At 32.6% G+C, this 23,889-nt stretch overlaps 1 protein-coding gene and 1 pseudogene across 1 annotated transcript in view; one reads left to right on the top strand and one right to left on the bottom strand.

Moving 5' to 3' along the window:
* LOC141559446 (arylsulfatase F-like) overlaps positions 1–9,926 on the top strand; it is a 49,060-nt gene extending 39,134 nt beyond the window's left edge. Inside the window, exons 7-9 of the mRNA XM_074297317.1 lie at positions 464–626; positions 7,953–8,074; positions 8,756–9,926. Coding sequence (XP_074153418.1) covers positions 464–626; positions 7,953–8,074; positions 8,756–9,117 — 647 coding nt within the window. The 3' untranslated portion in view covers positions 9,118–9,926. The remainder of the gene's footprint in view (positions 1–463; positions 627–7,952; positions 8,075–8,755) is intronic.
* A 6,108-nt stretch (positions 9,927–16,034) lies between these two features.
* Positions 16,035–16,351, bottom strand: LOC141561999 (biogenesis of lysosome-related organelles complex 1 subunit 2-like; annotated as a pseudogene).
* Positions 16,352–23,889: the final 7,538 nt, after the last annotated feature.

Raw genomic sequence — 23,889 nt, 5'->3', positions numbered from 1 at the left:
ATTTAATTTCAACTTCCTCAAGAAGTCTTTTCTGGTCTTCCCTCACTGCTTGTGACTTCCCTCTTACATTAGTTCCCATCTATCTGTATCTAGCTTGCTTGTACAAAATCATTTATATATCTCCTCAGTTGGAATATAAGCTCCTTGAAAGCGTGGACTGTTGTCTTGTTTTGTATTCCCAACACTTAGTCCTGTGCCAGACAGAGCAAGTAGTTAATAATGTTTATTAATTGACTTATATTTGGATACACACACATGCAGCACATACATGTACACACAAGCTTATACCATGCATGTATTCACCTATACATATATATGTATATATGTATGTATATTGAATGCTGTAAAAGTCTTAATAGTTAACACTTAATATTTCTTCATAAATTTGATGCTACTTTATAAGCATTCTCACTGCTAAGAATATTTTAGATGGATTTGCTGATATGTTTTTCTTAACATATAGGTGGAAAAGGAATGGCAGGTTGGGAAGGTGGAATCCGAGTCCCAGGTATTATTAGGTGGCCAGGAGTGTTGCCAGCTGGAAAAGTTATCAAGGAACCTACAAGTTTGATGGATATTTACCCAACTCTAGCTGCATTAGTAGGAGCACCTTTACCTCAGGATAGGTAAGAAAATACTATTAAAACTCCCCAAATATTCATCATTTTTACTTTCTTATAAAATGAAATAAAAAATTTAAAGTATAGTTCTCTTTGCAAAGAATTCTCCTTTTCAAATATCTCTTTGCATATGGTTATATCTTTTGTTTATATAATCAAGCAAGATATATCACTTTCCACCAATGTAAGGCAGCTTTGCATAAATGAACCTTGATCCAATAATCATATTTTTTTTGTGAATTATTATGAAGATGAGAAAGTATTGGACAGGTGAGGATAAGACTAACTTCTTCTATATGGGTAGATAATTTTTTTTCTTACAGTTTTCAATGTTCAAGATACAAAGCCATCATAAAATTAGAAAAAGGGTGATTTTAATGACCACAAGCACTAACTATTGGTTCTTTCTGTTCCCTGAAGCTGGTGCTTTAAGTCATAGTAGAAACTATTTTATAATCTTTGCAAGTCCAAATAAAAAACTGATCTATTAACATTTGCATATATCCCTGACTTTAACATAGAATCCAGGTGAAAGTAGATATATTGTTTTTTAATTTGTTTTTTATTCAATCTAGGAAGTTGTATTGCCAGTACCTTTCTGAATACAAAGGGAAAAAATAAATAGGTTGTATTTTTGTTAATAGACTCTTTATTCATTCAATAGGTATTTATTTTATTAAGTTAAATTATAATTGGTTTAATAAAATGACTACTTATAGTAGTATATTTAATAAAAATAATTGTATAATTCTCTAATCCACTAAGTAAGTACATTGTTCTAGGTTCAGTATTTAAAAAAAAATATTTATCATGATAAATTGCATCTTCCCAGAAAAAAATCATAAATGTTTATGTAATCTTTCTGTTTAGAGAATCCATTAATTTTTAAAATAAACTGTGACAAGCAGAAATTTCTTTAATGGAAGAAGAGACCCTAATGTGAATATATTAGTCAGAGGCCTCATTGGGCTAGGAGAAATCAGAGTCTTGTTGGTTTGGTTTTTTTTTCCTTTAAAAAGCTCATTAAATTTTTGAATTTTACATTTATATAATATCATTCTTATCTATTTCAGCACTAGTTTCAAGAAATAGAATATTTGACTTTTTACAGTTTTTCTTCAAGTATCAAAGTACATTTGAAATGAAAATGTCTTTTCCAAAGTATAATATTCTACTCTAAAATGTAATCTTCTCTGAGAGCAGGTTTCTTGGGGGGCTTCTGGAGGCAGCCTTTGTTTCTGTTCAGTGTAATCACCTCAAATGCAGCCAGGAGTTAAAGTACAAATTCTTTATTGTCTCTTTTCAAGTTTTTTCTCTTTCCTTGGGCCCGGTTAGCTTTCTTAGAGGCCTATCTCTCTCCTTGGTTCTGAGAGCTCCTGCCACTAGTTCTTTGCCTCTGCCAGCTTTAGCCTCTAGCTTCCTCTGAATGTCTCCAAATCCAAAGGTTTGTACTTCAGTCTCCAGCCAGCACAAAGGTGGAAGATGGAATGAATCTGTCTCCTCCTCTGAGAGCTTCTAGTGGGCTTGTCCTTCCTGGCTCTCTTTATATGCCCCATACTGAGTGTACAACAATCATTATATCACTAGGAAACCATTATTTGTTGTAGGATTAAATCAATGTTAAACTCCTCAATCCCACTTAGTACCTTCTTTCAAGTTTTGGCCCATAAAATTTCCTTGTAGGATGAGATCAATCATACTGAACCATGCTAAATTAGATAATTATTGTCTCTATCAATTCCAGTGACTTAGCACCTTGTAAGAATCCTAACATCTCCCGCTTTCTTTTGATTTAGAACATAGATGGTCATGACCTCCCTGACTTCTCAAGGAAGTGAGAATCCCAAAAAAGAAGGTGATCACTCTTTCCCTGACTGCTCAAAAAAGGAGTGAAAACACCATCTCAGGAAGGGAGATGAAAACACCAAAGGAAATGGGAAATCAAATCAGATTAGCAGGTTTCTGAAGGGGCTCACTCTTAAAACAGGTATACATAAATCCCTCAATATGGGAGGTATTACACATAATTACATAAATTACATAAACACATAGTAACATAACACAGGCTAGTAGTGATGTAACAAATAACATGAATCAAAATGAGGATTTATACATGTCCATAAATCCTAGAAACAGTCCAAAACCAATCTATTGTCCATTAGTTCATGTGCCAGGAATCCAATGATTTTGAAGTCCTGAAATAGTCTCATATTGTGTTAGGGAATCCAATGATTCCTGTAGATTTTGTTCTTAGGTCTTCTCCTTGTTTCCAGATTTTCCTCTTTTTCTGTCTCTTTCTGATGGACAAGGCAAATATTGTTCATTGGTACCCATCTGATTCCTTCTCCATCAGCAGAAATACAAGCAAACCCTTTTCCTCAAGTAGTTAACCTATCTAGTCCCTTCTATTTACCACTTGCTGGATTTTTCCTCATCATCTGGCAATTAAATTGGAGCTGCTCATTATATTGGAGCTGTTCTCACTGGACACTGCCCTTCTGTTGGGTTAAAAAGCCTGTATTCTCCCCAATTGTAATCCCTTTCTGCCATCTGATTGCCTTTTGGCTGATTGATCATGTATTAATATTGAATTTCTAAAGATTCTCTGGGTGTAACCTTGGCTGCCATCTTGCCCTACCTGGGGCCCTGAAGCTGGGCCCCGCCTCTCATAACCCTGGGTCAATCTACATTCTGAGGCCCAGTGGAAGTCCTTGTGGCATTTTGGACATAGGGTTTTAGGGTTTTCTCTCACCCTGACTTCTCACTCTATCTCCATATCTACATTGGGCTCTCAGCTGTCCAACTTTTCAATGAGTTTCTCTAGAAGTCCCTTGCCAAGAGGGACCCTGTCTTCCCATGTTCATCATAGTCTGGCTATAATAAGCACTTGTGCTCACTGTGGCACAGTGTCTTATGATTTCCTCTAAAGGAGCATCTTTGTGTAATCCCCATATAGTTCTTCTGCAAACCTCATTGGCATTTTCCTTAGCCACTTGTCTGATCATTATTTCTGTAGCTGCATTTTTTCCAATAGTTCTTGTGATGGCTGTTTGCAAATGTCCCACAAAATCCTCAAAGGGTACATTGGGACCTTGCTCTATTTTTGTGAAGGTTTTACCTTCATCTTTCCCTGGGAGGGCACCCCAAGCTTTTATTGCAACAATAGCAATTTGTTCATACAGTGTTATGGGATAATTAATCTGCTGAATTTTCTGCATACTGACCTTCACCTGCTAGTTGGTTAAAGGTGATTGGAGTATTATCTTCGGTTTACCTATTGCGTTGGGCTTGAATCCTACATAATTCATGATACTCTGAGAGCCACAACAAGTTTTGTCCAGGTTCTAAGCATGTCCTTGCTATGGATTCCAATCACTAGGAGTTAAGATTTCACAAGCCAAATTATCTAATAACATCTTAACATAAGATGATGTAGCCCCATAAAGAGTCAATCTTTTTTCAAATCCTTGATTTTTTCCAGATTAAAAGGAGTGTATTTTCTCCTTTTTTGATCTGAAGAGTCAAGCTCTTCAATCACAGGGTATGCATTTATTAAATCAGATGCATCTTGTCCTTCATTTTTTGCCTTAACCAATGCTTTTTATAATCTCGTCATAGGCTGCTTCATAGGTGTTGCTGAATGTGTTACTGCCTCTCCCACTCCTTCTTTTCCCTCCACCCATGCAGGGTTAAATGAGGGAAGTAGGTCAGGGTATGGGGAATGACCTAATTTTTCCTGCTGTGAAGCATCATACTTAAAATTTACTTAACTCCATTCTCATCTGATTTTTCATCCTTTTCACCTAGTTTATTTAGATCCTCCCCCTCCTGCTCTTTATTCTTATAATTTATATAATTTCCTAAAGCAAGTTGTATTAAATTGTATGTATAAAGTGTATCTTTGGACATTGAGTTAGATCCATTTTCATTGTGGAATTGACATAGTTGCTCTCCTACTAATTTCCATTCCTCTAGATCCAGTTCTTTTTCCATAGAGAACCAAGGAGATGTGTACTGTACAGTTTTGAAAAGTTCAGTGATCTGCTCCCAAATTATAATCAGACCTTGGTTTTTCATAAATCTGACAATGCTTTCTACACATTTTCCTTAAATTGGAAAAGAAAGCTGTTTTCTAAACATCTGTCCCATTTTAGCTGAAATATTTTTTTTAGCCCTTTAACAAATTTTCCTTGTTGTACTCACCCTAATTTCTGGGTCTAGGAGACTTTTCCACTGAAATCAGGATCAGAGACTTTTCCACTTAAATCAGGATCGTATTTTCTCCACAATGTGTAATATTCTTCTCTAAAATATATGTATGTATCTGATTTAATAATTCTCTGGGAGCAGGTTTCTTGGGGGGCTTCTGGAGGAAGCCTTCATTTCAGTTTAGTATTCACAAGTATAGCCAGGGATTAAAGTCCAAATCTTTTATGGTCTCTTTCCAAGTCTTGTCTCCTTCCTTGAGCCTGGTTAGCTTTCTTAGAGGCCTCTCTCTCTCCTTGGTTCAGGGAGCTCCTGCTGCTAGTCCTTTGCCAGCTTTTGCCTCTAGCTTCCTCAAAATGAGCTTCTAGGGTGCTTGCTCTCCCTGACCTTGAGATCTCCTTCTTATATGCCCCACACTGAATATATACCAATCATTATATCACTAGGAAATAATTATTTGTTGTAGGATTAAATCAATGGTAAGCTTGATTTAACCATTGTCTCCCCAATTCCATTTACTTAGCACCTTGTGAGAATCCTAACACCAAGGTTATATACAGAGGAATGACATCTTTAAAAAAAAAAAATCAACAAAATCTGACATATGAAACCTTTGAGAAGTACAGGATTTTCCACCTGATGATTGGTATTAAAAAATGAATTTTTAAGAGTATTTTTTCTTTTTTTTTCTTAAAAATTTTACTCTCATTCCAAATTCTCTCACTTCCTTCACTTCTGCTTCACCCATTAAAAAGATAAGAAATATGATAAAGATTAATTTTTCTATAAATGTCTTTATGATTGATTAAGTCTATTTATAATTAATATTCTACAATGTCTGAAGGCTCAATTTGGAATCAGAATTTATGTTTTTTTCTTAAACCTTAAGTATTCCAAGTAAAATTCTGCTTTTCTTTTATGCTTTGGTCCTAGTAGGAATAATGTATAAGGGAACACAAACAAATCTAATTAAAAAACAAAAAATTCTTCAAGTAAAATAGGATCAAAAACAACTCATGGCTGCGAAATTGCTATCAACCAGAGATACTGTTCTAAAATAATGGCTGCTACAAATATCCAATGATCCCACTGTTCATATATTCCCTTATATTCATCTTTGAAAGTTTTATCAACACATTTATAATTTGTATATCTGAGGAATCAGTATGATTCAGAAGAAAGAGTATTGTCTTTAGAAGTAAGATAATGGGTTCAAACCTTAAAATTCATGATACCAGCTCCAATCTTTCTATGAAGTCCTATTTTAGGCAACTATGTTTGATTATTCTTTCAACATTCTGAATAGTAGCACATACATTATGGTTTAAAGACTGAACATGGCTAATGTGCAACAAAGAACAATTAGCAAATTAATAAATTGGGTTTCTGTATATGCTTTTATTAAAGATTGAAGAAGGAAAGCCTGTATTTTCACAACTTGCTTATACCTCTTTCTCTATGTATTTAATCACATTCTGGTTTGTACTATTTTTATCATATATATATATATATATATACATACACATATATATACACACACATATATATACACACACATATATATACACATACATATACATATACATACATATACATATATATATATATACATACATATATATATATATATATATATATATATATATATATATATATATATATATATATATATATATATATATATGTATTTACAAGTTTTAACTCCCAGTCTGTATTATAAAGCTAGGGAAGGACCATGTTTTATTTGTCTTTATATTACCCATAGTCCTCTACCAAAGTCATACTCTGATAAATCATTTGATTTGGAGACCATTGATGGTTCTTGAATGCTATTGTGCTAGATCATGAGCTCTAAAAAACATTGCTTTACTTTGATTATAGAGCTGGCGATGTCTATAGTCCAAGAGTCAAGCTTAGATAAATATTGAAAAGATTACCTAATTATCAGGACATTGCTTGCAAGGTAGTGAGTTAATTTGAAGTAGAGATACAACATGAATACACTAGCTAGTATAGTGTTCATGTAGGGTTTGCTATGTATATCAATTGGAACAAAAGTAGCTTTTATGAAATCATGAATATTTTGATGCTAAATGTGGAGTGCACAACCCATGAAAATGCCAGAAATCAGACTAGTTGTTCTGGCTCTCACTGAGACCATTAAAAGTGAGAGACACTAGTGTTCTTGTCTCTTGTTCTTCCAAAGTGAAGTAGTAACAAGAATAATATAGAGAGCCTATATTATCATTAATTGTACCCTTAAATGCTTTCTAACCACAATGTTGCTAAGGAAACACAAATGAAAACAAAGACAGATAAATCAGTCAGTGTATGAAGGGACTATGTGAAAACTAGGTTCAATGAGAAACTTTAGCATTCTCAGACAAACTGTCTCTCCTCCTATATGGGCAGGTGGCTTATCATTTCTGCAATTCCATTCCCATAACATCTCAATACTCCCGAAGCTTCCCAGCTTCTTCTGGCCAATGAGCAGAATGAAGTGGGGGTTTGTGCCAGGTCAGAATGACACAAATTACTGCAAACTGAGTGCAGATTGAGGAGGCCAAAATACCTGGGAAAGTAGTTTGGAAGCAAACTATGTACAGGCTATATAGATATGATGACATCACCAAGGCAGGTCACACTAAAAAGACTGATACCATGGCAAGCATCAAGAAGTGGGCACTATATAAATATTAATTGAACAAAAAAATCACTTGCAGTTTAAAATTCTGTGCTGTTTCAATCACAAGCATAGGGATATATGAAAGTTTTGTTTGTGAAACAAATTCTGAAATTTGATGATTTTATGGGAAATCAAACACATTGAGGTTTATTAATACCTACTAAGTTAATTAAGGCAGAATTAAATTAAATAACATTATAATTAATCCATGGTTTACTTTGCCATAGTAGATGTTACTGAGTATTAGTCTTTAAAATCACACACACACATACATATATATATATATATATATATGTAGGTTTCTATAATTTGTGTTTTTAATGTCTAAGTTTGTTTTGACTTCTCCAATAGTTTGTAATCTTCTTGAAAAATGGAATTACTTTTTTTGTAGCACTTTGATATTTTAAAGATTATAAAACCAGTTCTTTTTATTATCTCAGAGTGATTGATGGACAAGATTTAATGCCCCTGTTGAAGGGAGAAATTCAACACTCAAAGCATGAATTCATGTACCACTACTGTGGCCCATTTTTACATGCTATGCGATGGAAGCCAAGAAACAGTGAGTATAAAATATGCATGCAGTGGAAATGGGCTAAAGTAGTATCAGAAAAAATTGTAGTCCTTTTCTTGGATATGTGACATTGAATATGTTATTTTTATTTTGGGAGCTAGTTTTATGTATACACACACACATACACACACACACAACTTGTCCAAAGATGATACACACACATTTATATAGCTATACATTAAATATTTATTTCTTTATTTTTCACTTCATAAAAATAAGGTGATTGGATTGGTTGACCTTTAAGGTCTTGAACATTCTATAATATTATCTGATGCAATACAACAAAAATATGTGTGAAAACTTTTGAAAATCCTTTCCTAAACTTTATACCTTCCTGAAAGGTATTCAAGGAATTGGAAATAATTTCAAATAATATTTATTTTGATGAATGGATGAAATAGAATGCTATTTTGAATGCAAATGAAGAGAACAAAAGAGTTATAGCTTTGCATCAAAGTATTATTTCCATAAAGAAGGAAATGATAATATGATTTTCTAGAAAGAAGGAAATGATTATTTTATCAATTTCTGGAAAGGAGATATGTGAAAAAAATTGTTGTAATATAGACAAAGGAATACCAGTGTCATACCTAGAAAAATGGGGTAGATTATATAAGATGTGGTTTCTCTAACAGAATATATATGGCTTTTGCTCTCCTTGATTTCTAGGTGATGCTGTTTGGAAGGTCCATTATGTAACTCCAGTTTTCCAGCCTAAAGGAGCAATAGGTTGCTTTGATCAATTATATTGTCAATGTGTAGGAGAAAATGTTACACATCATGATCCACCTTTGTTGTTTGACCTCTCAAAGGATCCTTCTGAATCTAAGCCCCTTTCCCAAGACACTGAGCCTTTATATAATACAGTAATAGAGACAGCAGAAAAAGCATTAAAGAAGCATCAACAGACACTCACAAGTGTCCCAGAGCAACTTACTTTGTATAACAAGGATATAGTATGGCTGAGGCCATGCTGTGGTATTTTCCCATTCTGTCTCTGTGATAAGGAAGTTGGAAATTATACTATGTAGTTATAACTAAAAATAAAATGAGATGCTTACCATTAAAAACAGCTTCTTTCTAAATGCTAATAACTAATGATTAGTCTTCTAGTAAAGTGATGACTTAGGCAATAGCTTTAAAATTCAGGAACAACATGATACAATTTGCAAAGTGTCCAATATGAGTTAAGAGACTGAGTTCCCATTTCATGGCTGCCATTAACTACAAATATGGTGTTGGTCATGTGTCTTAACCTCTCTGAGCCTCAGTTTCTACATCTATAAAATGAACACATTAAACTGCATGCTCTCCAAGGACCCTTCTAGATTAAAATCAATGATCTCATGATGATGTGACTTTCTGTTCACTCATTGATATTTTTGGATCCAACCAGTGAATAGTTATTAGACTTTTTATTTTGCTTTCTTAAAAATGTGATGAATTCAAAAGGTGTAAGAATTTCTAGGGTGGGTGTGTGTGTCTCCAATGCATTGATGGAGGATTGTAGAAAGTTTTAAGAAGATAAATAAGAGTAAAAGCAATTAAAAGAGAGTCAACCAATGAGCAAGACACAAACACTATTACTACAAAATGTTTAAAGGAATCACAGAAAATCAACACCACTCCAAGTCATCTTCCAAATGACTGAGTGCTACCTCCCCCCAAAAGGTCTCCAATACATACAATGCAAAATTGGTCTTAAAAAAACACAGCCATTCCCTAGCAATGTTAGGAAATAGTGATGTTGCCAACAAACTGAGATGTCATGTCAAAAGGTACTTTGCATAAATATCTGTTTGTGGGACTATTTTAAATTTATGAACATATTTTACCATGGGCAAAGGGATTTTCTTTCTGCCAAGTAAAAACATGAAAGAGATGTTTATATTTACTGAGAAATAGAAAGAATAGTGAGTATAGACTAAACCATTTCTTCTATTTTTTTTAAGCTGTCAAAAGCAACTTTAGTTTGTCCTGAATGTTTTCTCTTATTTCTTCTTCAATTTAACTGGGTTATATAATCATAGAGTGTTTGAACTAGAACCTCTTTATTTAAAAGATGAAGAAACTAGAGTCTAGACAGGCAAAGTAATTTCTTCATGAACATACAATCAGTAAGTGGAAGAATCAGGAGTAGGACAAAGTACTTGAATTTAGTATTCATTGTTTTAGGAGCAATATCATTTAGTAGAAAATCAATAGCTCTGGATCTGGTACTTAATCTCACCTCTTCCATTGACAAATGGCTGAATTACTTTGCGCAAAACAATGTGGGTAAATATAATCAAATGTGGGTAAATATAGTCAAATGAGCAACAATTTTCCAGTTAAAAGATCTGGGTTCATCTACTGCCTGTAATTCTTATTTCCTGTGTAATTTTGGAAAAGTCACAAAGTCTTCCAGGGCTTTTCTTTTTCATTTCTAAAATTAAGAGGTTGGACTAGATGATATCTGAGATTCTTTTTTAACTTTCAGATTATAATGATATTATGGGAGCACTAGCTTTCTCATCTGTAAAATGAGGAGGAGGAAAAGCTGATTTTTCTGTATTCCCTTATAGATAATGATTGAATGATTTTTATGCATATGTACAAAAATGTTTCCATACTATTCTCAAATAAATCAATATATTTCCCCATTGCAATAAGTTGTTGTACTATTTTAAACTACAATCCTTTCCCCTGTTACACCATTTTGAATTTTAATTTTTCCCCTGTTGTCTTATATTATTTTCTCTTCACTAAAAAATAAACCTGTAATTTCATTATTATTAATATATTATCACATAAAGTGAAGGTATAAAATATTTTATTCATGTAACATATATTCTGAAAATGTTCTCTGCTTGCTATAGTGTAATGTAATTTATAGAACTAGATATGAATTAAGTTTTAACAAACTTTAATTTTACCACTAGAGGGTGGAATGGCACAATATACTTAAGAGAGACCTGTTAAACAATTTAGGTGGTTTTTGTTTGTTTTGTTTTTAATCAAGAATTCTACATTTAAATTACAAACCCATGAAACAAAATTGTGCAAAAGATCCTTCTTTTCCCTCACCTATTTCATGAAATGCTTTTGTGTACACTGGTAGACCACTGGAGAGATATCTATGGTGTAGTGAAAAAATTAAGTATTTAAAAATCAAAGGATTAATTACCTGAGTAGAAATCATGAATTAACAATAAGACATTGAACAAATCATTTCTAACTAGTGTCTTTATTTTTAAATGCAAAAAGTTGAAAAGGATGATTGCTTGAATTCCTTTTAATTCACCCATCTCTAAGCAATGTTGTATGCCAAAAATGTCAGCTTCTTTCCTCTTGCCTGGCTACCAATCCCCAGAACTTACATGTTCCTGCTTTTGTATGCTGTGAAGAGGGCATCCTGAGTCTTCACAGTGCACAGGATGAAGGCATCCACAAAATGAAGGGGTTATATTCAATCTTTTGATAGCTTACTTACCTCAGTCTAACTTTATTCATCACAAATCTATCTGGACTGATTCTCCAAAATTAATATTCTCCCTCTTAGTGTTCCACATTCTAAATACATGTATGCACATATGTACACATGTGCGTATATGTATATATGTGTAAATATATTCCCAAATATAATAGGAATTTTATAGGTCATAGACATAGAAGTGGAACATTTGCAAGTGGAACAGATGAAGGGTAAGCCTATACCATGTATAAGCAGAGAAGTAGATCAAGGTGGTTGAATAAACTATTGAGAAGTTAAAAATTTTAATGGAATTTAATATTTGATGAAATAAATATATACATATATACATGTTTTACATATATTTTATCAAATATATAAATAGATGCATTATGTACCTAATTGTGTCTATAAATATATGTGTAGAAAGATATATAGCTCTCATATATATTGAAATATCCTGTATATGTATATATATATGCACATATAAATATCATTAGATATCTTATTCCATCAAATTTTTTATTTTAGCTTTTATATTAACTTCAGTGGGTAAAACTCTATCAGTCAATCAAATAACAAGCATTATTGTGACAAATTCTGGGGACAGAATTACAAAGAATATAACAATTCTCACCATTAATTTATGGGAAGAAGCAAACAATAACTTATATAAGCATCAATTATATAGTTAAAATTTTATACTTGCATAGAATACATTTTATATATATGTATATATTATGTCCTCCTTTTTTATCTGCTAATTTACATAACCTAAATAGAAGTAAACATTGTGACAGCCTATTTATACTTACAAATCATAATCTTAAGATCAGAATTTGCTGTATAATAATTTTATTTTATCTTTATGATGCATTTACTACTAAGGATCAGATTACTGATTATTTAATAGACCCATAGATACATTAGAAGAGATAATATATTTGATTAAATAATAACAAGGCATTATAAAAAAACAAAAACAAAAACAAAGTTTTTTGTTTGTTGTAGCCAAAATCTGTGAAAGGCAATTAATTGATTTACATGAATCTTTGCTTGATGCAAGGTTCATATGAAAAGAAACTTGTAAAGAAGTTTATAAATATAGACAAGGTAAGAGTTCTTTAAGGCAGAATCAGATCGTCTTTACTAAATACTTAAAGTAATTTCTTTTGATGGCATGTCATTAGGCAGAATGAGGATACTGGATTACTTCTATAAAGTCCTTTCCTATCTACATTTTTTGATCTCATGAAATTCTAAGCTTGGGATGCAGGGGAATGAGAAGTTTCCAAAGATGTTACCCCTTGTAATTTTGCTCAATGGTAAATTTAATTACTTGTAATAAGCATAGAGGTGTCACTTTACAATGAGGACTCTGTCTCTCTCTACTCATAAAAAGACTACAATATACAAATTCATCCAAAAGCCACATGGTGAATGTATGAATGTCTCTGGAGATACTCTGAGTCAGGCTGTGGTTCAGACTGTTATGGACATAAGAGTTCATGGAAAGGATGACTCAAATTGCATCCAGAGAGGAGGAGAGAGAAAGAGTAAAATGTTTATTTGCTCACAAAGAAAGGGAAACAGAGAGGGAGAAGTTCTGAAAAGTTAGATAATCTATTGGGTCTTCATCTATTGTAGGGTTAAAGGTAGTTGTACACTATGAAAAAAAATTGTTATAGAAACCAAAATGTTGAGGTAAGAGAAGATATTATAGATACTCTGGTGCTCTTATCTTTTATTCTGGTATGCTTCCAAGTCTGTAATGTTCTGGTTAGTTTTCTGGAGAGCCTTCGGACCAGCCTTGGTTTCAGCAGAATAATCGCCACAAGGATAGTCAGGAATATAAACTCCAAAGTCTTTATTATCTCCTTCACATCTGTTATTATATCCTTCACTGTCTGTCTTCTTCACTTGAGGCTGGGCTAGCTTTCTGGAGGTCCTACGGAATGGGTCTTGGTTTCAGTGGAGGAATGCAGGAGGCAGAAGAGCTACCAGAGACTGGTCAACTCTTCTCTTTAAGTGCAGGAGGCAGGAGAGCATGAGAGTCTTTATCTTAGAGTCTGTCTTCTTCCCAGATCTCTCAATTCTTATATACTCCTCATCTTATATATTACATCTTCATAGGTAGGTATTCATCTTGTAGAATAGATGTCAACTTGTAGAAATATACTAAGTACTAAGTACATGTAAACTAGAGAATCATTATCTTAATTCCACTGAGTTAACACACTATTAACCACTATGCTAAACTAGATAACCATTATATTATCAATTCCTCTGAGTTAACAAGTATACTTCTCTTCTGGCTCCCTACAGAAGTCCATTAATGGTTGGAGGAAATTGATGACTAATTTCCTATTGAGGAGGTGTTTGGTGTTGCTGTATCTCCCTTTTGTCATGACCTTTCCCCAATGCAATGAGTTTTGCCAGCTGGCCACACTATCTTACTCATAGACAGTCAAGTTATCCTGAAATCTAGGAGACTCTCAAGCCTTTCTTTAGTTTTGGATCTGGTTTGGAGACTTTACCTTAGCCTAACTCAAATGGATATATTGGGATACCCAGTTCTTGTCTTGTTGATCTGAGCCACACAGGTAGTAAGTCATTTCAAAGCAACTTCTTAGGGATAGATAAGACTCTTATCTTAGGGACTCAAGAAAAACTTTATTCCCCATCCTTAAACACCTTCTGAATCTTTATTTTTGAACTGAAACTGAAGTATTCATATTCCTGACACCACAAATTCTTGTATAACCTAGAAAATCCAACAATTCATTTTGGAGTCTAGATTCACAGTTCTGTATCCCATGGATTAAATATAAAAAAACTTTTTGATAAAAGACATAAATAGGCTGTTAACTAGCCATGAGACAGTCATCAGTTGTTTCTTACTAGCCTATCTTGTGGGTAGGTCTAATCCCTAAATAATCTCATAGGTGTATAGTTGTTCACCATTAAACAAAGGACATTGATTTTTAGTCAAAGGGATTTGAGTTAAAATCTCAACTTCCTTAATGTCCTACTTGTATGTCCTACATCAAGTCATTTAATACCAGGCATTTCAGTGCAAAATGAGGTACTTGACAGAATTTAAGTTCTCTTTTAACTCTAAACTTATGATCCTATGAAAAGAATCATAGGGTATAAATACTCAAACATATCAAAAACAGAAATGATTCCATTATAACAAAGCATTCATAACAGAACTTTCTGTTATAACAAAAGAACAGAAAAAAAAAGATCCCATCAAAAACTGGAAACAAATTGGAAGTATAAGAGGATATAAATAGAATAAATTTGTTATTGCTTCATTAATATAAATACCTACATATATATACACACACACACACACAAACATCCATTTTATATATATATATATATATATATATATATATATATATATATGTATGTATAACATAAATATATGTATATACATATATTTATGTTATGGGCACCTATAATGTGCATACTGGTATAATAAACATAATATCTAAGTATATATATATATGCATATTGCATATACAGTTTATACTTACATATAACAGTGTATATATGTATAAATGTTTATATATATATATCTATGCTTTTCTTTAAAAAGATATTATAGTAGAGATTTTGTTTTTTATATGACTCCTTTTCATATTGAAATGTTTGGGTTGCTTAATAATTGTCAAGTTCACAAAAATTAAAGAAAAGAATCTATGAAAAAGAGAAATCATACATATGTAATTATTTACATGAATTAAGTCTGAGTGAAGTGAATAGAACCAAGAGAAACATAATGCTTCATGATAATAATGTAAATGAAAAACCTTTAAAACCAGTGATGTCAAACTCAAATAGAAATTGAGGCTTTTAAACAGTACATAAAGATCTTCACAGGCAAATTCATCTTGGTATAAAATCCCCACATATTAAAATCATTTGTTCTATTGTATTTTTATTTGTTTTGTTAAATGTTTACCAGTTACCTTTTAAATTGATTTGGGATGTATACAGGCCCTGTTATGGCCCAGTGGTGGTCTACAGGCCTTATATCTGTTATCTTCGTCTCTCTCTTTCTGTGTGTGTGTGTGTGTGTGTGTGTGTGTGTGCATGTGTGTATGTATATATGTATATGTGTGTGTATTTGTGACATATTGGCATTTATTATTTAAATCTAAGAACAAGCTAAGAAGAAGGCACATTCAGAACAAAGAGTCAAAGATGTAGGGAGAAGACAGGGAGACCAGAGTCTCTCTTATGTGTCTGCTCTAGCCAGGGTTGATCCTGATTTCCAAGCCTTGGTCCAGGATATGCAATTGAAGCATATGACAAGATAGAGTTTCAGGGTACAATTTTAGGAAAACATCAAGGAGTGAACAAAGTTATATCCCAAACAAAGATGAAGTTGCAATCAGCAGCAGCATTCCCTTTTATGGAACTGAAGCACAAAAGATTGAAAAATTCCATCCCATGTATTTTAGCTCTTATGAAACATTCTTGTAGTTAAATTCCAAATTTTAGTTTAAGTTTATCGGTGTTAAAACTTCTTTTTAGCTGCTTGTACTTTGCTTCTAGTTTCTTTGAATATACACCCAATCTGTAGGTTGCCTGCTCAAGAGCTGCTACTTGTTCCTCAATTAAAGTGATCTGATCCAGATAAGACTGAAGTGCAGCATATTTCTGGTTAAACCAGAAACTTATTTTTACAGCAATATCTTTCATTTCCAGATACTTCAATTTAGTGAATTTGTTCATATTTCCCAGTCTTCACTGGTGACTTTCAGCTTGTCTGTCAGATAAGTAGACATTTTGGAGATCATGACGTGACATAATCCCATGATGTCAACCTTGGTGGAATCTGTAGCCTCCTCAGCTATTTAAACCACTGAATCATCTAGTCCAGAGAAGGGAGAAGGAGAAAGGATGGAGGGCACAGTGGGAATGAGAGAGGAAGAAGAAAAGAGAGAGGAAAAAAAAGTGATCTCTGTCTTAAAACACAGATAAACTCAGAGGGATTGAAACAGATAATTTTCAAAAAAATATTGATAAAGGTTACTTCCCTATTTTCAGTAGAAATATTGAGGAGGGGATGCCCATAGGTGTAGTATGTTTTGTACATTGTAAAATAAGATTATTGTACTGGTGGGTTTGCTTTAATTTTATTTTGTTTGGTTTTGTTATAAGGATGTACTTATGACAAGATAGCAAATATGTGAAAATAACTATGCTATAAAAAACAAAAGGTATCAGTAAAAGTTTTTAAAAGGACTCCCTACATGAAACAAGGTTGCCCATTATAACCATTATTATTCAATATTTTATTAGAAATGCTAGGTTTGGCAATAAGAGTTGAGAAAGAGATTAAAGGAATTAGAGTAGGTAATGAGGAAACTAAATTATCACTCTTTGAAGATGATATGATAGTATATGAAGAGAACCCCACAGATTCTACCAAAAAGCTATTAGAAATAACCCACAACTTTAGCAAAGTTGGAAGATACAAAATAAATCCATAAAAATCCTGAGCATTTTTATAAATCACCAACAAAATTCAACAGCAAGAAATACAAAGAGAAATCCCATTCAAAATAACTGTTGATAGTATAAAATATTTGGGAATATATCTGCCAAAAGAAAGTCAGGAATTATATGAGCAAAACTACAAAACACCTTTCACACAAATAAAGTCAGATTTAAACAATTGGAAAAATATTAAGTGCTCTTGGATAGGTTGAGCAAATACAATAATGACAATACTACCTAAACTAATCTATTTATTTAGTGCTATACCAATTAGACTCCCAAAAATCTATTTTAATGACCTAGAAAAAATAACAACAAAATTCATATGGAAGAACAAAAGGTCAAGAATTTCAAGGGAATTAATGAAAAAAAAAATCAAATGAAGATGGCCTAGCTGTACCTTATCTAAAACTATATTATGAAGCATCGGTCACCAAAATCATTTGGTACTGACTAAGAAATAGACTAGTTGATTAGTGGAATACGTTAGGTTTATAGGACAAAATAGTCAATAACTATAGCAATCTAGTGTTTGACAAACCCAAAGATCCCAACTTTTGGGATAAGAATTCATTATTTGACAAAAACTGCTGGGAAAACTAGAAATTGTTATGGCAGAAACTAGGCATGAATCCACACTTAATACCATACACCAAGATAAGATTAAAATGGGCTCATGATTTAGGCATAAAGAATGAGATTATAAATAAATTAAAGGAACATAGGATAGTTTACCTCTCAGACTTGTAGAGGAGGAAGGAGTTTGTGACCAAAGAAGAACTAGAGATCATTATTGATCACAAAATAGAAAATTTTGATTATATCAAATTAAAAAGCTTTTGTATAAACAAAACTAATGCAAACAAGATTAGAAGAGAAACAACAAACTGGGAAAACATTTTTATAGTTAAAGGTTCTGATAAGGGCATCATTTCCAAAATATATAGAGAATTGACTCTAATTTATAAGAAATCAAGCCATTCTCCAATGGATAAATGATCAAAGGATATGAACAATTTTCAGATGATGAAATTGAAACTATTTCCACTCACATGAAAGGATGTTCCAAATCACTATTGATCAGAGAAATGCAAATTAAGACAACTCTGAGATACCACTACACACCTGTCAGATTGGCTAAGATGACAGGAAAAGAGAGTGACAAATGTTGGAGGAGATGCGGGAAAACTGGGACACTGATGCATTGTTGGTGGGATTGTGAATGTATCCAGCCATTCTGGAGAACAATTTGTAATTATGCTCAAGCAGTTATCAAACTGTGTATACTCTTTGAGCCAGCAGTGTTACTACTGGGCTTATATCCCAAAGAGATATTAAAGAAGGGAAAGAGACCTGTATGTGCCACAATGTTTGCGGCATTCATTCCTTTTTGTAATGGCTAGAAACTGGAAAATGAATGGATGCCCATCAATTGGAGAATGGTTGGGTAAATTGTGGTATATAAATGTTGTGGAATATTATTGTTCTGTAAGAAATGACCAGCAGGATGAATACAAAGAGTCTTGGAGAGACTTATATCAACTGATGCTAAGTGAAACGAGCAGGAGATCATTATACACTTCAACAATAATACTGTATGAGGATGTATTCTGATGGAAGTGGATATTTTGACAAAGAGAAGATCCAATTGAGTTCTAATTGATTAATGATGGACAGAATCAGCTACACCCAGAGAAGCAACACTGGGAAATGAATGTGGACTACTTGCATTTTTGTTTTTCTTCCCAGGTTATTTTTACCTTCTGAATCCAATTTTTCTTGTGCAACAAGAGAACTATGTGGATCTCCACACATATATTGTTTCTAAGATATACTTTAACATGTTTAATATATATGAGACTTTCTGCCATCTAAGGGAGGGGGTGAAGGGAGGGAAAGGAAAAGTCGGAACAGAAGTGAGTGCAAGGCACAATGTTGTAAAAATTATGCATGCATATGTTCTGTCAATAAAAAGCTATAATTAAAAAAACGAAAGTACTTAAAAATCTCCTTTAAAAACACATTAATGTGGATGCATAGATGTATACATTTTAGAGGTAATGCTATCTAATCTTTGGGGAATTTTTTTAAAGGCAGACATTTAAATCAAGAAGATTATATTGTAAGGAATAAATACAGAGTTTGTCAGAATATATAATGATAAAATATTTTTTGCTAAAATGTGTGGAGAAAAGACAAAATAAATAAATAAAAGGACTCCCTGTTATCTTTATATATTCTGAAAAATATAGTAAATATTACTATATATTGATAATATATATATATATATATATAGATATAATATATTAATTAGAGATCCTAAAGATTTGTAATTTACAACATGAAAAAATCACATACAACTAAAAATCTAAGGTCAAGCTATGACTGGTTGAAACTCTGAGAGTGTAGGAGAAACTTCAAATATCCCATAGTTTTTGACTCTCTGTAGTTTGTTATTTTAACTTGACTTCTGGTATCCTAACAAAATATTTTCTCCAGTGGAGTTTCTTATGTCTTGGTGCTATGATAACGAATCAGTTTCAGACAAATCTTTACTTATAATTGTGCCAGTGGAGCAATTTAAGAACCAACAGTTCTAAGTTGCATGAAATCCATTCAGATAAAAATGAAGAGATTAAAAAAAAAGTAAAGGAAATATGTCCCTAGGAGAAGAACACAGTCAGGAAATGTATCTTCCTTGAGATATCTGCTTCAATTGTTCATTAAGATTTGATGTTTTATCTTGTAAATTTAAAGCATTGCAGAAAGAACTCTTTTTCAAAATCACAAAAACTCATTTACAGAAAACTTTTCTTAGAAGATATTTCTCTGGGTTTTCCCTAATTGAAAGGAAGAATCGTTGTTCCTTTTCCCTAAAATATTAGTGTTTTCTTCATTTGACAAATTATCATGGCAGAAAAGTCAGGGATATGAGCCACGACAGGACCAATCTGGAAATTAGTTATGAATATGTTTTGTGGGCCATAAGGTAATTTGTGTATGCTATATTTTTCATGTAGAGTTGTTGGTTAATTCTTGAAAACTATGTCTTGCTAATTAACAAGTCTCAAATTCTTGAAAAAATTGACTATCACAATTAGTGGATATTATCTGCTTTCTTGTGAAAATTTGTAGTCAGCTAGTTAAGTTTTGAGAATTATCTTCTATATCCAAATTTTTATTCTAGAGTTTATATATATATGGAACTTCTATATTGGACTTATTAATTTTTTTTACTATTTTTATTAATTGTATAATTATAACATTTTTTGACAGTACATATGCATAGGTAATTTTTTTTAATTCATTTTTCCAAATTATCCCCTCCCTCCCTCCACTCCCTCCCCCCGATGACAGGTAATCCCATACATTTTACATGTGTTACAATATAACCTAGATACAATATATGTGTGTAAATACCATTTTCTTGTTGCACATTAATTATTAGCTTCCAAAGGTATAAGTAACCTGGATAGATAGACAGTAGTGCTAACAATTTATATTCACTTTCCAGTGTTCCTTCTCTGGGTGTAGTTATTTCTGTCCATCATTGATCAACTGGAAGTGAGTTGGATCTTCTTTATGTTGAAGATTTTCACTTCCATCAGAATACATCCTTATACAGTATTGTTGTTGAAGGGTATAGTGATCTTCTGGTTCTGCTCATTTTACTCAGCAACAGTTGATTTAAGTCTCTCCAAGCCTCTCTGTATTTGGACTTATTAATTAATAACTTATTAATTAAGATTATTCAGAGCATATGTCATTATGAAACTTTAAGTTGCGGGATAACATCTGTCTAAGGAATCAGAAGCAAACTAGATTCTTAAGAAATGTGAGTTCTGCTCTTTGCTGTCTCATACTTATGTTCCATAGTTTTAGAAAAGCATAGAGTTTGGAAGAAGCTTAAAATATATGAACTCTTTTAAAACACCTACCTTCCTAATTCATGGAAATGACCAGTGTTCCTGGTAGCCAATTTAATTTTACAATAAAGAAGTTATCTAGTTAATCTCAAATAAACCAATTATTTTTGTGGACACCACAGAATAATAGAATTTCAGATGACCTTCAGTGGTCATGTTTCATTTCCCTTATTTGCCACTAAGTACACTGTTTTGTACTAACTTTTGTATTAACTCAGCATTTTTTTCTGATAGTAAACTCACATTTCCTTCTGTACATCTTCCAACCATTGGTTCTTCACTCTGTGAACAAATAGAACAAATCTAATCCTTTTCTACATGAGAGCCATTCAGATACTTTAATATAATTATGATGTCCCCTAAATTTTCTCTTTTACATTCAAGTCCCTACTTCATCCTGGTTTCTCTCTTTTGGAAAATTACAGTTTGTTAATATTCTTGTTATAAAAGGTCCTATTCCTCTAAGTCTCAATAACATCTATAGATAAGTCTAAATGGGTAAGAGTACAGTGGGACTTTCACCTCCTTGCCCTTGAAAGCTATGCTTTTATTAATGTAGAACCAAGGTCATATTAGCATTTTGGGCTGCTTTAACTAAGGACTTCCTCAAATTCAGCTTGAAGTACACTAAAGCCCCCATATCATTTTCCCCCAGATAAATTTCTAACTAAATATCCTCTATCTTGCACTTTTGAGTTTATAAATTTAGCTCAGAAATAGATTTTACATGTATTCTTATTGAAACCTAAATTCAACTAATATGTTCTAACCTGTCAGGATTTTTTTTAACTCCTTGCTATATTCAATCCAACATGTTAATTATTCCTTTAAAGTTTATGTCAATGGCAAACTTGTTGACAATGCAAATTGCATTTTTATACAAATAACTAATAACAATGTGAAAGAGTATAGGTTCAAGCACAGTCCATTGTATTGTGAGACACCTTATCAAAATGTAAAGCTTTTTTTAATCAAACCTTAGAGTAATATATATATGCTAGATATTGTCATGTAAATATATCTGTTGCATTACATGGGCCACTTTATAATTAAAAGAAAGTTATCTATTGTTTGATCACCACTTCCTTTTCTAAGTGTAATCACTTAGATTTTACAGTCTGTAATTTTGGATCAAGAAATATCAAGATCATTCATGTACTATTTGAAACTATTATCTTTCCTTTTAAAAAAAATTAAGAGATTTGCTTTCTTCAGCACTGAAACATTTTATAATATTTAATTTAGGAAAGACAGGGAAGTATTCCCTTATAATTTCTCTATTTAGCTTTTGTTGCAATTCCTAATACCCATTTTTGTCTTGTCCTTTTTAGTCCAAAGTTCATCCTCCTTAGAAGAAATGAAATAAACATTGGGCAACTATACTTTTTCCCTCTCTTGTTATCACTATTCTACCATCCTTCCCTTTTTAACCTCAAGTAGCAGTTTTACCCCTTCTTTAATATTCCTCCTTTCTCCAGCATGGCAAAATAAAGAAAAACAAAGACAAAAAATCCAAACTTTTTGTTGTGTTCAATATTCCTGACTGGACTCAAATTTTCCCTTTTTAAGTCTTTCTGACATTGTTCTTACAAGTTCTTGTTTAGTTGTTTTTTTTTTGTTTTTGTTTTTGTTTTTTTTGTTTATAATCCATTACCTGCCTTTTCTTCCATTTTCTGAACTTGACTTTAAAATAATTAAATTAGTTGGTGCCTTCCCTCTTCATCTGCATCAGTTTCTAGAGATCACTCTTTTTTTTTTTTAAGAATTGTTTCTTTGAGAGGAGGGTTTCAGATTTTTTATTTGAGAATTACCCATTTTTCCTGGCTGACATCCCCTTTGAAAATATTAGTCAATAGTATCTTAATTATCCTTTATTTGAATTTCTCTCTTTTCTTTTTTTTTTTAAATTGACAAATGGGGTTAAGTGACTTGCCCAGGATCGCACAGCTAATGTGTTAAGTATCTGAAGTCAGATTTGAATTAAGGTTCTCCTGACTCCAGAGGCAGTGCTTTATCCTCACTGTGCCATCTAGCTACCCCCATTTAAATCTCTTAAAAAATCTTTTTCCCCAAATCTTGAGTTCATGTTAGATCATAATCAGTTTTCTTTTTCTTAATAAAAAACTCTAATATGCAGTAGTAATTTTTAAACAATAATTATTAAACAATTATCCAATTCTTGTATAAGTCAAGACATCACCCTTATAATGTCAAATTGGTACTCTTCAAGAATGAAGTACAAACAAATACAATAGCTGTCAAATGTTGGATTTGAAATCAGAAAACATATGTCCAATTCCTGACCTTAAGGTTTACCCATTGTGTGATCCTAGGCAACTTAATGAACAATGCTAGATAATAATATCTTTGTCTTTAAAATTAGGGTATTATTCTCAAATTGATAAATGGTCAAAGGATATGAACAGACAATTTTCAGATGATGAAACTAAAACTATTTCCACTCATATGAAAGAGTGTTCCACATCACTATTGATCAGAGAAATGGAAATTAAGACAACTCTGAGATATCATTACGCACCTGTCAGATTGGCTAAGATGACAGGAACAAATAACAACGAATGTTGGAGGGGCTATGGGAAAACTGGGACACTGATGCATTGTTTGTGGAGTTGTGAAAGAATCCAACCATTCTGGAGAGCAATCTGGAATTATGCCCAAAAAGTTATCAAATGGTGCAGTGCTACTACTGGGCTTATATCCCAAAGAAATACTAAAGAGGGGAAAGGGACCTATATGTGCCAAAATGTTTGTGGCAGTCTTTTTGTAGTGCCTAGAAACTGGAAAATGAATGGATGCCCATCAACTGGAGAATGGTTGTGTAAATTATGATATAGGAATGTTATGCAATATTATTGTTCTGTGAGAAATGACCAGCAGGATGAATACAG

Source organism: Sminthopsis crassicaudata, chromosome 3, assembly GCF_048593235.1.
Source record: "Sminthopsis crassicaudata isolate SCR6 chromosome 3, ASM4859323v1, whole genome shotgun sequence".
Lineage (NCBI taxonomy): Eukaryota > Metazoa > Chordata > Mammalia > Dasyuromorphia > Dasyuridae > Sminthopsis > Sminthopsis crassicaudata.
This window is presented reverse-complemented; position numbering and strand designations above follow the sequence as displayed.